Genomic DNA, 15,568 nt, shown 5'->3' with positions numbered 1-15,568 from the left:
ATTAAACATTATTAAATCATTTTACATTTTGATCTCTAGTAGGCCATCCACATTTGTATTTAGCCTAAATATAGTCTATACTGTAAGACTGGAAATGTATTTTCTTGCCCCTGAGATATATTTAGAAATACATTTTAGTATATGACGGTTGTAACTAAAATATTTTCTATTTCAAAAATATATTTCATTTAGCTTCACTGTTAGCAACATATATTTAGTGCATATTTAAAATATATTAATTGCCAATAAATAAATAAATAAATAAATAAAAATTAGTTATTTATTTTTGTCATTTGGGTACCTTTACACAATTGAATACTGTTTTCTTTGAAAATAATGGGTTATAATGAAAGTGTGTTTTTTATTTGGTGTAAAAGTTAGAATATATTTGCAGTAAGTGTTAATAGCCTAGTGGTAGATGCTTTTTGTTTCACATGAAGCAACAAATAGTGTTTACACTTATTTCATGTTTACACTAAGTGCAAATAGTGGTAAATACTGCCACGCTAAGTGTAAACAAAAGTAGGCTAAATATGATACTTGAACTTAAGGTAAAACATCTGAGCAAGGCTTATCCGTTTTACTATTTAAGTGTAATATGAACAGTGTGGCCATGTGGTACCTGTTACTTTTCTCACCGCTGGTGTGAAAGGATCAATCACAGTCGTTTGTGATTAGTGGATGAAGATCTGCACAGAATAGCGATTCTTGGGGCTGCTTTTCGTTTATATTTCGGGTATCAATCCTCGAGGTTGAAGTGTACACATCTGTGTCCCGAGGTGTGAATGCGGCTCTGTGTCGGATTCATCTTCTCTAGGCCCCCTGCAGGAGACAGAAGAGTCTGCGTCTATCAGGAAACAGCTGGCTGCAGTGGCTCGGAGCAGGAGCGCGTGCTGTGAACCGCTGCAGTAAAGCAACGATGGGCGCTAAACTGGCTCAACTTCTCCTTTGCTTTTCGATAACTTTGCCATTTTGTATCACGGAAAAAGTCAAAGAAAGGAGAAGCCGGCAAAGAGATGCAGAGTTCACTGACAAGGTAGGACTGTACCCTACATTTCTTTTTGAAGAAATCTTTTTGAAGAAATGTGTTAAACTTTTACAAGTGAAAAAAACAAAAACAAATTCAGGTCAAAGTTAGAGCAGAGGCATCGTACCAGCTCATAATATTTTAATGTCACCAATTTTTGCCATTTAGGCTAAAAAGGTGTTTGAGATTGTCAGGCCGAATCTGGAAGATGAAAGTACTAATTTGTATAAAGCCTAAATCACAGCCATTGTTAAAGTGACATTTTACTTTAGTTTTTCTGCCGTTTGAAGGGTTCGTTTTTTTCTTCTCCGTTACTTGGTTATGATTAGTTTAATTACATTTGATTGAAAGATTCAAGAAAAGATTGGCTTATAAGGAAATGCAGTATTTAGCCTCATAATGCATTCAAAGAAAACGTTTATAATGAAATAATTACAAGTATTGTGTTGATTTTTTTTTTTTTTTTTTTTTTTTTTTTTTTGCTCATGGATTTAAATATATACCAAGATCCAGTGAAAGCATGCTGTGTTCATGGTGTGTTAAACAATGGCTTTGCAGAAATGTCCGAATCGTGAACGAGTCGTAGATTCGGTTCTTTTTCATCATTCGGTTGAAACGATTTGCAGTGCATTTGCAAAAGTAATCAGTAATCAGAAGAAAAACTTTGTAATAGATTCAGACAGATATGTGTGTAACTTAATCGAAAAAATAGTAGTAAACATCAGTAGTCCATTTAATTAAGCTTAAGTACAGGCATGGTACTTCACGGAACACTACTGAACGGTGCCTCAAAAGAATCGTTTTGATTCACTGAAATGATTCGGACTAATCTATGGCTGTTCCTCAAGTGACTCTTTAAAGAAATTGCTATAGGCTACACGCAAAAGAGATTTGGTTTGAGGATCCGTGGGAAGACATTTTAACCCGTTATGTGTATAAAAATGTTGTAAGCAGATCCAAAGTAGGCTACTATAGATTCACATCACACACAAACTTTACAAATCACAGTCTGTGTCTGTATGCATATGAATTATGATCATAATAAAACAACGACGAACAGTCTAAAATGTAAAACAAATAAATGCAATGCAAATCAAGACACATCCTGTGTGATTCACTCAATTCCTTTCATGTAATCGGATTCCTTTGGCTGCTCACTGGAAGACTGTGAGAATGTGGTGACTGATGCTTAAGTTCATTCCCACACTGGTCAAGAGTGATCAAGATGGCCTTTCCACTTGGTACGTTTCTTTGGCAGCTCTGACTTAGCAGCTACCTAATACTGGTGAATATTGAGATGCTTTTGGTTGGCTGACTTTCAACTGTCAACCACAATTTTGAGTAATAGCTAAATAAACACACAACTGTACTTTCCACATTTTTATCAGCGGATGCAAACAAACCACAGCACTGGGACTCACTGGGGTTTTTATGCCTCACTGATGTTCACACATATGGGTTATAATTCATAAAACCTGTGTGAGAAGGGCTTGGTCTGTAAAGACACCGCGAGGAAACAGAGAACGTTCCCGGTTACTTAGCTGTAACCTTGTTCCCTGAGAAAGCGGAACGAGATGCTGCGCTGCTCAGCGCATTGGGAAACGTCTTGTTCGTGACCAGCTGTGAATAATGTGTGTAACACGTCTATAGAATTGACCCGGCGGTAATATAACCTCGGTTGATGACGTCATCGGAGCGCGTCCGCAACACGGGGCTATAAATAGATAAGCCACAGGTGCATCAACAGGACATTTTGTCTGAAGAGCAGTCCTGGGACATATTTCAGTACGGCAATGCAGCGCAGCATCTCGTTCCGCTTTCTCAGGGAACAAGGTTACAGCTAAGTAACCGGGAACGTTCCCTTTCGAAAGCTTCAGTCGATGCTGCGCTGCTCAGCGCATTGGGAACGAGAATACCCACGCCGCCGTGCTTGAAAATGTCTGGACCCCTAAGGTTGTGCAGGTGTGCTACCAAACCACAAGAAGGCCTCAGACATTAGCTTGTGATGTTGACTCAAGGACATGAGAGCCCGGAGTAGCATGGACATCCAAACTATAAAATCTTATGAATGTGTGCGGAGAGGACCAACCTGACGCATCACAAACCCGTTGTAAGGGGGCACCCCTTGCTAAAGCACTAGAGGAGGCGACCCCCCTTGTGTGAGTGAGCTCTAAGACCTATAGGCGAAGCTTGACCGCGCGCCTCATAAGCCAAAGCAATAGCATCCCTGACCCAGTGAGACATGGTCTGCCTGGTGGCAGCTGCTCCTCTGTTACCACCACCATAACAGACGAACAGTTGCTCCGACTTACGCCACTGGCTAGTGCGGTGGACGTAAGTCTGAAGAGCACGGACTGGACACAGTCTATAAGATTTCTCCTGCTCCCGGCGTTGCGAACGGCGGAGGACAGAAGGCCTCTAGAATGACCGGATGTACAGCCGAAAACGGAACCTTAGGCAGGTAATCAGGATGAGGATGCAGAATCACTTTCACGCTCCCTGGGGCAAAGTCTAAGCATGATGGTGAGATAGACAGAGCCTGCATATCCCCAATCCTCTTCAAAGAAGTTATTGCCATGAGAAAAACCATTTTTAGAGTTAGAAGTCTATCAGACGCTGACTCTAAAGGTTCAAAGGGGGTTTCAACCAGACCCTCGAGAACTATAGCTAAGTCCCAAGAAGGCATCTTGGTCTTTACTGTAGGCCTCAGTCGTCTGGCCCCACGAAGAAAAGCGAGAGAGCAGAGGGTGTCTCCCGAGTGGCACCCCGTCAATCAAGGCGTGGCAAGCCGAAAGAGCGGCCACATAAACCTTAAGAGTAGCAGGGCATGTGCCTGTTAACAACTTCTCTTGCATGAAGTCCAGAACTGAAGCAATATGGCAGTTGACTGGATCTACATTGTGTACCACACACCACCTGTCAAAGACACCCCCATTTACTGGCATAACTCTGTCTGGTGGAGGAAGCCCTAGCACTAAGGATGGTATCAATAACACCCGGCGACAGCCCTGTGTTCCTCAGCTGGTACCCTTCAGGGGCCAAACATGAAGATTCCACAGGTCGGGCCTGGGATGGAATATCGTACCCCCTGCCTGAGACAGAAGGTCCCTCCTCTCCGGAATCGCCCAAGGCGAGCCGTCGAGGAGAGATATTATCTCTGAGAACCATACCCTGTTCGGCCAACGTAGCGCTATCAGCAAGAGGCAAGACCCTTGTTGGCGAACTCTGGCTAGGACTCCCGGGAGCAGAGAAACTGGAGGAAATGCATACAGGCGCATTCTGGGCCATGTGTGTGCCATCGCATCCAGACCCAGGGGGGCTGGGTGACTCAGAGAGAAGTAGAGGGGACATTGCGCTGTCTGAAGGGAGGCGAAGAGGTCCACCTCTGCTTCGTAAAATTTTTCCCCAAATCTGTTCCACTACCTCTGGGTGGAGTTTCCATTCCCCTGTCGGAAGTGTCTGTCTGGACAGTAAATCCGCTCCCACATTCAAACGCCCCAGAATGTAAACTGCCCTGAGTGACAGGAGCTTGTTCTGGGCCCAAAGAAAAATCTGCCTCGCTATCTTGTTCAGATTGCGTGAGCACAGACCCCCCTGGTGATTTATATATGAGACTGTTGCTGTGTTGTCCACCCGTACTAGAACATGACAGTCTCTCAAATGATGGAGGAAATATTTCAGAGCCAGAAATACGGCCATCAGCTCGAGGCAATTGATGTGCCAATCGAGCTGACGACCCCCCCATTCCCCTTGAGCTGGGTGGCCATCCAAAAACTGCTCCCCAGCCCAACAGGGAGGCATCTGTCGTTAGCAGTCTGCGACGACACGGTGCCCCTAGAGTGGGACCCAAGGCAAGGAACCGGGGTCTGATCCACAGAGATAGTGTACGAAGCCCGCGGCGCGTCACTTTTATTTGCCTTTGAGGATTGGCTCTCGGATGAAATCCTCTGGCTTTTAGCCACAACTGAAACGGTCTCATGTGCAACAGCCCCAAAGGAATCACCGTGGATGCTGAAGCCATGAAACCTAGCATCTTTTGATACTGACGAACAGTGCGATCCTGGCCTAGCCTGACCTTGCTCATGGTCTGCTGAATGGTCTCGATCCGAGCGGGAGACAGTTGTGCCCGCATCGTGATCGAATCCCAAACGATCCCGAGATAAGTCGTCCTCTGAGTCGGACAGAGAACACTCTTCTCGGTGTTGAGTCTCAACCCCAGAGAAACTAGATGAGCTAACACGATGTCCCTGTGTTGTAGCGCCATCTCTCGCGATTGCACTAGTATCAGCCAATCGTCGATATAATTCAAAATGCGAATGCCCTGGAGTCGTAATGGAGCCAGCGCTGCATCCATGCATTTTGTGTACGTGCGGGGTGATAAGGCTAGGCCGAAAGTAAGAACCCGAAACTGGTATGCTTCGCCCCCGAAAGCGAACCTCAGGAATTTCCTGTGTTGTGGCAAAATCTCTATATGAAAATATGCGTCCTTCAGATCGATCGTGATAAACCAATCGCGATGCCGAATTTGCGACACGACCATCTTGACGGTTAACATCTTGAACTTGAGTGCTCTGATTGTACGGTTTAAGCCTCGAAGATCCAAGATTGGACGCACTCCCCCACCCTTTTTTTGGGAACTAGGAAGTATCTGCTGTAATAGCCCGACTCTCTCTGTGGAAGAGGAACATGTTCTATGGCCTCTTTGCCCAGAAGAGTTTGTAGCTCTTGAGACAGTACCTGCATCAGCTCCGGTTTCACGGAAGTGGAAACCACGCCGTTGAAACGTGGAGGATGACGAATAAATTGGATCCTGTATCCTACCCATACTGTGCTCAATACCCATGCAGAAATGCCTGGCAGAAGTTTCCACGCTGCCAGACTCTCTGAGAGTGGTACCAATTTCAATACTTCCTTTTGAGGGGATGTTAGCTGTTCCGTGTCCAGAATGATGGCAGGAAGTACTGGAACATCTAAAATCTCGCTGGAAACCCCCCCCCCCCGAGACACCAGAAGCGGCGGGGATGGAGGGGTTTTGTGAGGGTAACGGGGTGGGGCGAAAAGCTCTCGAGCGCGCCCCACCCCGTGAGGGACTACCCCCACCAGCACACGGTGCCATGGCGTCAGGACTTCTTCTTCCTATTAATAAAAGTCCTGAGGTCTGGCTTGGGAGGTTGCTGAGCACGGCGAACCTGTCCCCAATCCCTACGAGGGGGAGCACGGTCTGTCACGCTCTGCTTTTTAACCTCCCTGGTTTTTGAAGGACTGGGACGAGGCTGGGTGGCTGATGGCCCCTCCCCTTGAGTGCGGCGAGGAAGAAACTGAACGAACGCTTCTTCATGTTTCTTTACTTCCCTAAACCTGTCGACGACCGAATTAACTGAATCGCCAAACAGGCCAGATGGAGAGATAGGGGAGTCTAAAAGAAACAAAACGTTCCTTCTCTTTAATGGCCGTCAAATTAAGCCACAGATGCCTCTCCGTGCTGACTAAAGCTGACATCGACCGGCCAATGGCACGAGCCGTCTGCTTGGTCGCCCGGAGAGACAAATCTGTGGCCCGACGAAGCTCAGCGAATGCTTCCTAGTCGATTGTACTGCCCACACTCAAGTCCTTCAATAGGTCAGCCTGGTATGCCTGTAACACCGCCATAGTGTGCAGCGCAGCACCAGCCCGACCTGCAGCTTGATAAGCTTTACCCACTAGCGATGATGTAATTCTACAAGGTTTAGTGGGGAGAGTAGGTTTCTTCACCGAGGATGCAGATTGAGGTGAGAGATAGCTCGCAAGCGACTCTTCAACCCGAGGCATCTCCGAATATCCCCGCGATTTTGCATCCACGATAGTTGAAAAAGTCAACGTCGAGGGCACAAAGATGCGGGAAGTATATGGTTTGCTCCATGACTTCGACAGTTCATCATGGAGGTCCTCGAAAAAGGGGAGAGACTGATGTTGCGGTCTCTCTCTCCTACCACCCGACAGAAACCTATCCTCCAGCTTACTACGTTTGGGGGTCTCTTGGTCGCGTGGCCAGTCAAGCTGCAGCCTGTCCACCGCGCGAGTAACCACCTCGACCAGCTCCTCGACCGATTTCCTCTCGCGAGAGGAGCGTTCAGAGGCCTGCTCATCGCCCGAAGACTCAAGAGATATATCATCCTCCTCGTGAATCGAAGAAGCACCGGAGCGCGCATCGAGATCACGAGAGAGGATGCGTGGATCTGGTGACACTACAAGCGAAAGGGACGGGCCCGTCGCTCGCTCGTCACGCAGACCCGCACGAGAGCCCTCCGACGAAAAGGTGGGTGCGGTCTGAAAATAGTTCAGACGAGCACGAAGCATCTTCACTGAGAACAGTTCACAATGCTCGCACTCGCCCGTCTCTAAAGCCAGAACCGCGTGCTCTTCCCCCAAACAAACAAAACAGTAATCATGCGTATCCAGCTCATACATAGGACGAGAGCATGGAGGAACACAACACTTACTGTTTCGTTGGGTCATCGTACGAAGATCTGTAGTAGACAAAAAGAATCTTCCTGACGCACACATGCACAGAATGATCTGAAGACAAAAGACCTGTTGATGCACCTGTGGCTTATCTATTTATAGCCCCGTGTTGCGGACGCGCTCCGATGACGTCATCAACCGAGGCTATATTACCGCCGGGTCAATTCTATCGACGTGTTACACACATTATTCACAGCTGGTCACGAACAAGACGTTTCCCAATGCGCTGAGCAGCGCAGCATCGACTGAAGCTTTCGAAAGGGAACTGTCATTATTGGAAAACCACAAGATAGTGGATTACATTTATTCACTGGATGAAGACTAATTTAGATATTTTATTGTGTTTCAGTTGCATGTTGTATTTAAAATACTATAATATACAGTATTTAATATACAGTACAGTACTTATACTGTAAACAAAAGTATACAAATTTTTATTCTTTTTATAATATATATGTTTACAGTTTAAGCACAGTACAGTATTAAATCCAAAAGTTCCTTCTTTTAGAATTCCTGTAATACTGATTTTGCTTTGTGTTGTGTCAGAGCTTAAATGAAGTGAACAGACTGTGACTGTGGTCAGGGGATTTTACACCAGTTCTCCTTCCAATTTTTTGTGTTTTCTTTGTTTTATTCGTTTTGGCAATAGTACTTTCCCACCCACAGCGGTCTGTGCATCGTGGTGAATCAGTCCCATTCTCATTAACAAGGCACAAAGCCTCTGCAAAGTACTGACATGCCTCTGTGCTTCATGTTTTTGTCATTAGTACCAGACGTGCATGCAGGGAGTACCTGGAGTGCAGGGCAGGGATGAGAACCCGGGGATAAATGGCATTCCAGGCACACCAGGAATCCCTGGGAGAGACGGACTTAAGGGTGAGAAAGGAGAGTGTGTGTCTGAGAGGTTTGAGGATCCCTGGAAACCCAACTTCAAACAGTGCGCCTGGAGTTCTTTAAACTACGGCATTGATCTGGGCAAAATAGCTGTAAGTATTATGTCCATAATGGAAGAGCATAGGCAATCTTACAAAGTTGAATTGCATGAAAATGTATGATATTTAAAAAAAAAAAAAAAGGAAGCATGGTGTAAGCAGATCACATGAAAACGTACAAATGAGATATGAATTTATTCAAATTATCCACTAATTCGCCAAGATGTAAAATAGTTACAGTGAGATGTGGAAGTAGACATTATAAAATCTAGCTGCAAAAATGCAAACAGTTATTGGAACTGAAGCTCAAATCAAATCTGAAAACTCTGAAATAGTGAAAAGGTGGCTTGACATCTTGGTTTGGACAAGCAGGTTGCCCTGCTCTGAACTCACACCATTGGTTGAGCTGGATATTGATATGTTAAACTGCTCAAACAAACACAGCAAACAGTGTTCACACATTGTTCCTCTTCAGGAAATCAACCGGCAAATGCCTTTTCTGTAGTTTGCCCATCAAAAATGGGTTGGAAATATTGTAAAAACCATGAAAAAACCCATTGACTTCAGGATGATGGAACCAGAAGTGATAAACATTAGTCTATGACATGCACTATAGACTACAGACATTCGTATTTAGGTGTTAGTTTAAGTTAAAAGTGATTATTCATTCTTCAGTGATTTAACAGTGGAAGGCGTCTTGATTTTTCTTTCACAGGAGTGCACATTCACCAAGCAGCGATCGGACAGCACTCTGCGTGTGCTCTTCAGCGGTTCTCTCAGACTCAAGTGTAAGATGGCCTGCTGTCAGCGCTGGTACTTCACCTTTAACGGAGCCGAATGCACTGGACCGCTACCCATAGAGTCCATCGTTTACCTGGACCAGGGCAGCCCCGAACTCAACTCCACCATTAACATACACAGGACCTCCTCAGGTACCATAGATCATTATTTTTTTGTTTTCTATAAGAGAGTAAATTTACAAGATTGCAAATCTGACACAAAGTATTCACAGTCAAAATAAGATAGACACTACATAGACCCTTAGCTAATAGGAACGTATGTCATGATGTGTCTGTGCATGAGATATTTTGTTAAATGTTGCCTAAAATATTAAACACATATTTCAAACCTTTTCGCTTTGATCTTACAATTACGCTATAAGTATTGAACTGATTACATAGCCTATATATATTCATTAATTCACATTAGAGGGTGACACGGGAGTGGAATTTCAGATCTCTCCGTCCCACTCCCGCAAAAAAAAAAAAAAAAAAATCCCGTCCCGTCCCAATCCCGAAGAATGACTCCTGTTCCCTCCCACTCCCATGTTGTATTTTTTGGGGCCAGAATCTGTCAGTAACAGTAAAAAAATTAAATAAAAAATACAGTACAGATCACAGCATGCCCACTTTAGTTGAATAAAAATCCAAAATGTAGTTTTTATTTTTTATTTTATTGAACTGAAAGCCATCTTTAACAATGCACATTGTGCACTGCACACACATTAAATTTCATGTAAATCATCCATGCTAACACACACATTTTCTATTTTAATTTTTTTCATTTGAAAGTAGACATTTCACTCTCTATAGATTTATTTTTCATATACAGAGTTTTGAAGTTTCTCGCTCAAGTTCACATGACCGAGGCGGCAGAAAGCGCATCTTGTTTGCTTTAATTATTTTACAAAAGCGCAATGTTTCAATGTTATTCTGAGTGCACACAAATAAATGTAAAGTCTTTACGGATTCGAAAGATGTATTACTTTTATCTGTATGACCAAAAATTCCGGAGTATTTTAAGAGCAAGTGAGACCTCTATATGTCCTGCTGTGAGAGCGCTGCTGTTCAGTTTCCACACACACTTCAATAGCGCACATTTCTGTAGGTTAACATTAGACTGAGCGGCCATGTAAAGTTGTTACTACATACATCTTTTAGATGAAAAGCTATATTTGAGGTCGATGAATGATAAGTGGGCTTTTGGATGTCCTGCCCGATGTAGGCTACTGTATTACCACATAGACCAGCTGTTAACAATCTGTCCGTCACACGTATGTCATTCACTTAATCAGCCACACCAAAGCAAACACGAGGAGAGCATAAAGAGACAGGGCAATTATAGTTTATTTATTTAAAAGGTAAGCTATATTTCTGTATAAAGTTGGGGATCAAAGTGTTATAACGATTCCCGGTCCTGCCAACTCCCGTTGACATTTTTTCCTGTTCCGTCCCAATCCCATATTGATTTTGTTTCCAATCCCGCGGGATTCCCGTGACCCGTGGGAGTCTCGAAAAAATGTCAGCCTCTAATTCACGTTCTTAAATAAAAAGCACTATGTTATAAGAAGATTTTTAATCATAATGCTTGTTTATGGCTGCATGTGTGAAACACACTCTGCAATTATGCTCCTATTTATGGCCTTGTGGTTTTCAAAATATGGTACACAGTAAACATCAATTGGACTAAATATACATCAATATACATTCCAATAAATAATACACGACCAACACTTTTTTGTGATCAGAAATGTTTAAAAATACCATTCTGTCTGAAATACCATTTTTTCATAATCATACTCCACTGTTTTGTGCACAAGACTCACACACTGTATTTTTTAAGAGTGTCACATGGATTCCTGTGAGTGTTCTTTTGTGTGGTTGAATGCAGTTTGGCAGCTTTCATAAGCATCTATGCTGCAATTACAGAGAGACCAGAGGAATTTGAGAGCTCTGTGTGGTTTCTCACCAGCTCACATCCCAGCATTCACTCCACACTTACTCATGACCAACACATCAGCACTGCTCAACAACACAGTCTTATCTAGCAGACAGGGACCTGAGATACAGTGTGCATTCATTTTGCAAAATTACACTGATTGCACAATGCACAAATAAAAATAATATCAATAATAATTTATGCAACTTTTCCAAAAAACTTTGTCCAATCCTACTGAAAAATGTTTGGGATAGATTTAGATATATAGATAGATAGATAGATAGATAGATAGATAGATAGATAGATAGATAGATAGATAGATAGATAGATAGATAGATAGATTGGTAGACAGACAGACAGATAGATAGATAAATAGACAGATAAAGAAAGACAGATGTTATATATATATATATATAGATAGATAGATAGATAGATAGATAGATAGATAGATAGATAGAAGACAGATTGATAGACACAGACAGACAGACAGACAGACAGATAGATAGATAGATAGATGACGTACAGATAGATAGACAGAAGACAGACAGATAGATAGAAGATAGAAGACAGACAGACAGACAGACAGACATTAGATAGATAGATAGATAGATAGATAGATAGATAGATAGATAGATCGATAGATAGATCGATAGATAGATAGAAGACAGATTGATAGACACAGGCAGACAGACAGACAGACAGACAGACAGACAGACAGATAGATAGATAGATAGATAGATAGATAGATAGATAGATAGATAGATAGATAGATGACGTACAGATAGATAGACAGAAGACAGACAGATAGATAGGAGATAGAAGACAGACAGACAGACAGATAGATAGATAGATAGATAGATAGATAGATAGATAGATAGATAGATAGATAGATAGATAGATAGATAGATAGATAGATAGATAGATAGATAGATAGATAGATAGATAGATAGATAGATAGATAGATAGATAGATAGATAGATAGATGACGTACAGATAGATAGACAGAAGACAGATAGATAGAAGATAGAAGACAGACAGACAGACAGACAGACAGACAGATAGATAGATAGATAGATAGATAGATAGACAGAAGACAGACAGATAGATAGAAGATTGAAGACAGACAGACAGACAGACAGACAGATAGATAGAAGATTGAAGACAGACAGACAGACAGACAGACAGACAGACAGATAGATAGATAGATAGAAGACAGGCAGACAAATAGATAGATAGAAGACAGACAGATAGATAGAAGATAGATTGATAGACACAGATAGATAGATAGAAGACGTACAGATAGACAGAAGACAGACAGACAGACAGACAGACAGACAGATAGATAGATAGACAGACAGACAGATAGATAGACAGAGAGATAGATAGATAAAAGTAGGGTTCTTCTTATAAAAACAATTATTTGTGCTTTGTGTGTTTGTATTTTACTTAATATTAATGATAGAACATGAATAACACATACTGTGCATTATAGTATACAGTATTGCTGACGGTGTGTGTGTGTGTGTGTGTGTGTGTGTCAGTGGAGGGGCTCTGTGACGGGATCCAGGCCGGGCTGGTGGATGTGGGGATCTGGGTGGGCACATGTGCTGATTATCCTCGTGGAGACGCGTCGACAGGATGGAACTCTGTATCCCGGGTGATCATCGAAGAGCTTCCAAAATGAGCTTCTCATCTTCAGAACTGATTGTCATCATCACCATGGCAACAGAAGACATTGTGTTCCTGTCACAGAAAGGACCTTCCTCACAGAAATTGGACAAATTAAAGCTAGTAGAGCTGCTTTGAGTCTGTGCAGCTCTTGTGTCATATTATTATTCTTATTGTGAAAGTTGAGGAATTCAGTATTCTCAGTTTAGATAGTACAGACAATTACAAAATAGAAGCACCATATTTGTACTATGGTTTTTTGGACACTACCGTAATGAACATTTACAGAAAAGAGCTGAAAAGTACCTTGTACAATGTAAATATCATGTTAAACATGGTGTTACTATATGAGGTCATCACTGTACAATGCTACCACCATTTTAAGGAGAGTCCAACAAAGATGATCCTTACTTTGCTGATATTTATTTAGTGGCTCTTCCTTTTGTGCCTTGATGACTAGAACTCATATTTTTGTATCCATTGTGTTTTTATTACCTATAACTATGAAAAAAAGTCAGGTCATGTTTCACTGAAAAAATAAAGATGTAATGTGAAAACAAGTCTATTTTTCTTTACTGTAACACACACACACACACACACACACACACACACACACACACACACACACACACACACACACACACACACACACACACACACACACACACACACACACACACACACACACACACACACAGAGTAGAATAAGTATTGAACATCTCAGCATTTTTCTCAGTAAATATAGACTCACCTAAAGGATTATTAGGAACACCTGTTCAATTTCTCATTAATGCAATTATCTAATCAACCAATAACATGGCAGTTGCTTCAATGCATTTAGGGGTGTGGTCCTGGTCAAGACAATCTCCTGAACTCCAAACTGAATGTCAGAATGGGAAAGAAAGGTGATTTAAGCAATTTTGAGCGTGGCGTGGTTGTTGGTGCCAGACGGGCCGGTCTGAGTATTTCACAATCTGCTCAGTTACTGGGATTTTCACGCACAACCATTTCTAGGGTTTACAAAGAATGGTGTGAAAAGGGAAAAACATCCAGTAAGCGGCAGTCCTGTGGGCGAAAAAGCCTTGTTGATGCTAGAGGTCAGAGGAGAATGGGCCGACTGATTCAAGCTGATAGAAGAGCAATTTTGACTGAAATAACCACTCGTTACAACCGAGGTATGCAGCAAAGCATTTGTGAAGCCACAACACGCACAACCTTGAGGCGGATGGGCTACAACAGCAGAAGACCCCACCGGGTACCACTCATGAAATTTTCACCAGATGTTGCTAACAAACCAAGTAATCCATACATACAGAGAAAACAAAACAAATAAGTTCAGAAATTAAGTTATGTGTAATAAAATGTAATGACCCTGGGAAAAAGAACTGAACTACTGAAATGTATTTATTACTTTGTACAAAAGCCTTTGTTGGTAATGACAGCTTCAAGACACCTCCTGTAGGAGAACTAGTGGCATGTATTGCTCAGGTGTGATTTTGGCCCATCCTTCCACACAAACCATCTTCAAATCTTGAAGGATCTGTGGGCCTCTTCTATGAACTCTAATCTTTAGTTCTTATTTACTTATGGATTTAAGTCAGGTGATTGGCTGTGTGTGTATATATATAAGAAGATCAGGCCCTTTCTTTCGGAACATGTGTCACAACTCCTTGTTCAAGCTCTTGTTCTGTCCAGGCTGGACTATTGCAACGCTCTCTTGGCAGGTCTTCCAGCCAGTTCTATCAAACCTTTACAATTAATCCAGAACGTGGCAGCAAGATTAATTTTTTAAGAGCCGAAAAGAATGCACGTCACACCTCTGTTTATCAATTTGCACTGGCTACCAATACCTGCTCGCATAAAATTCAAGGCATTGATGTTTGCTACAAAACCACCACTGGCTCTGCACCCCTTTACCTAAATTCATTACTTCAGACTTATGTGCCCTCTAGAAGCTTGCGTTCTGCAAGTGAACATCGCTTGATTGTGCCATTCCAAAGAAGCACAAAGTCACTTCTACGGACTTTTAAATTAAATGTTCCCTCCTGGTGGAATGACCTGCCCAACTCAATCCCAGCAGCTGAGTCCTTAGCCATCTTCAAGAATCGGCTTAAAACACATCTCTTCCATCTTTATTTGACCCTCTAACTCTAGCACTCACTATTCTAATTCTATTTATAAATATATATATATATATATATATATATATATATATATTAAAAAATATTTTTCTGAAATTGTGATTATATATAAGAACTACCTTTCTAATCTTTTTGTATTCCATCCATTTTCTTTTTATTTATTATACAATTATAAAAAACACTAGCTCTCTCTATTCTTTTTCTATTCTGTCTGTTTTCTTTTTATTTATTATATTATTTAAAAGTCCTTGCTATGTGTACTATGTTTAAGCTAACTGAGACTTGTTATAGCACTTTATTATTATTATATATATTATTGCTCTTTTGTTGTTTTTGATTGCTTCCATTGTCCTCATTTGTAAGTCGCTTTGAATAAAAGCGTCTGCAAAATGACTAAATGTAAATATATATATATATATATATATATATATATATATATATATATATATATATATATATATATATATATATACATAAAGACAGACATATACACATACAGTGCATTCAGAAAGTATTCAGACCCCTTTTTTTTTTCAATTTTGTTGTTGCAGCCTGATTCTACAATCGTTTACATTCTTTTT

At 41.7% G+C, this 15,568-nt stretch overlaps 1 protein-coding gene across 1 annotated transcript; it reads left to right on the top strand.

The window, feature by feature from the left end:
- The first annotated feature begins 760 nt into the window (after positions 1-760).
- Positions 761-13,411, top strand: LOC122140753 (collagen triple helix repeat-containing protein 1-like). The gene is made up of 4 exons (XM_042745604.1): positions 761-1,036; positions 8,296-8,514; positions 9,176-9,392; positions 12,720-13,411. The coding sequence occupies exons 1-4, from the start codon at positions 920-922 to the stop codon at positions 12,860-12,862; spliced, it is 696 nt and encodes a 231-aa protein (XP_042601538.1). The 5' UTR covers positions 761-919; the 3' UTR covers positions 12,863-13,411.
- The last annotated feature ends 2,157 nt before the right edge of the window (positions 13,412-15,568 follow it).

Source organism: Cyprinus carpio, chromosome B19 (genome assembly GCF_018340385.1).
Source record: "Cyprinus carpio isolate SPL01 chromosome B19, ASM1834038v1, whole genome shotgun sequence".
Taxonomy (NCBI): domain Eukaryota; kingdom Metazoa; phylum Chordata; class Actinopteri; order Cypriniformes; family Cyprinidae; genus Cyprinus; species Cyprinus carpio.
The sequence above is the reverse complement of the archived record's forward strand: the minus strand, read 5'-3'. Positions and strand labels throughout refer to the sequence as shown.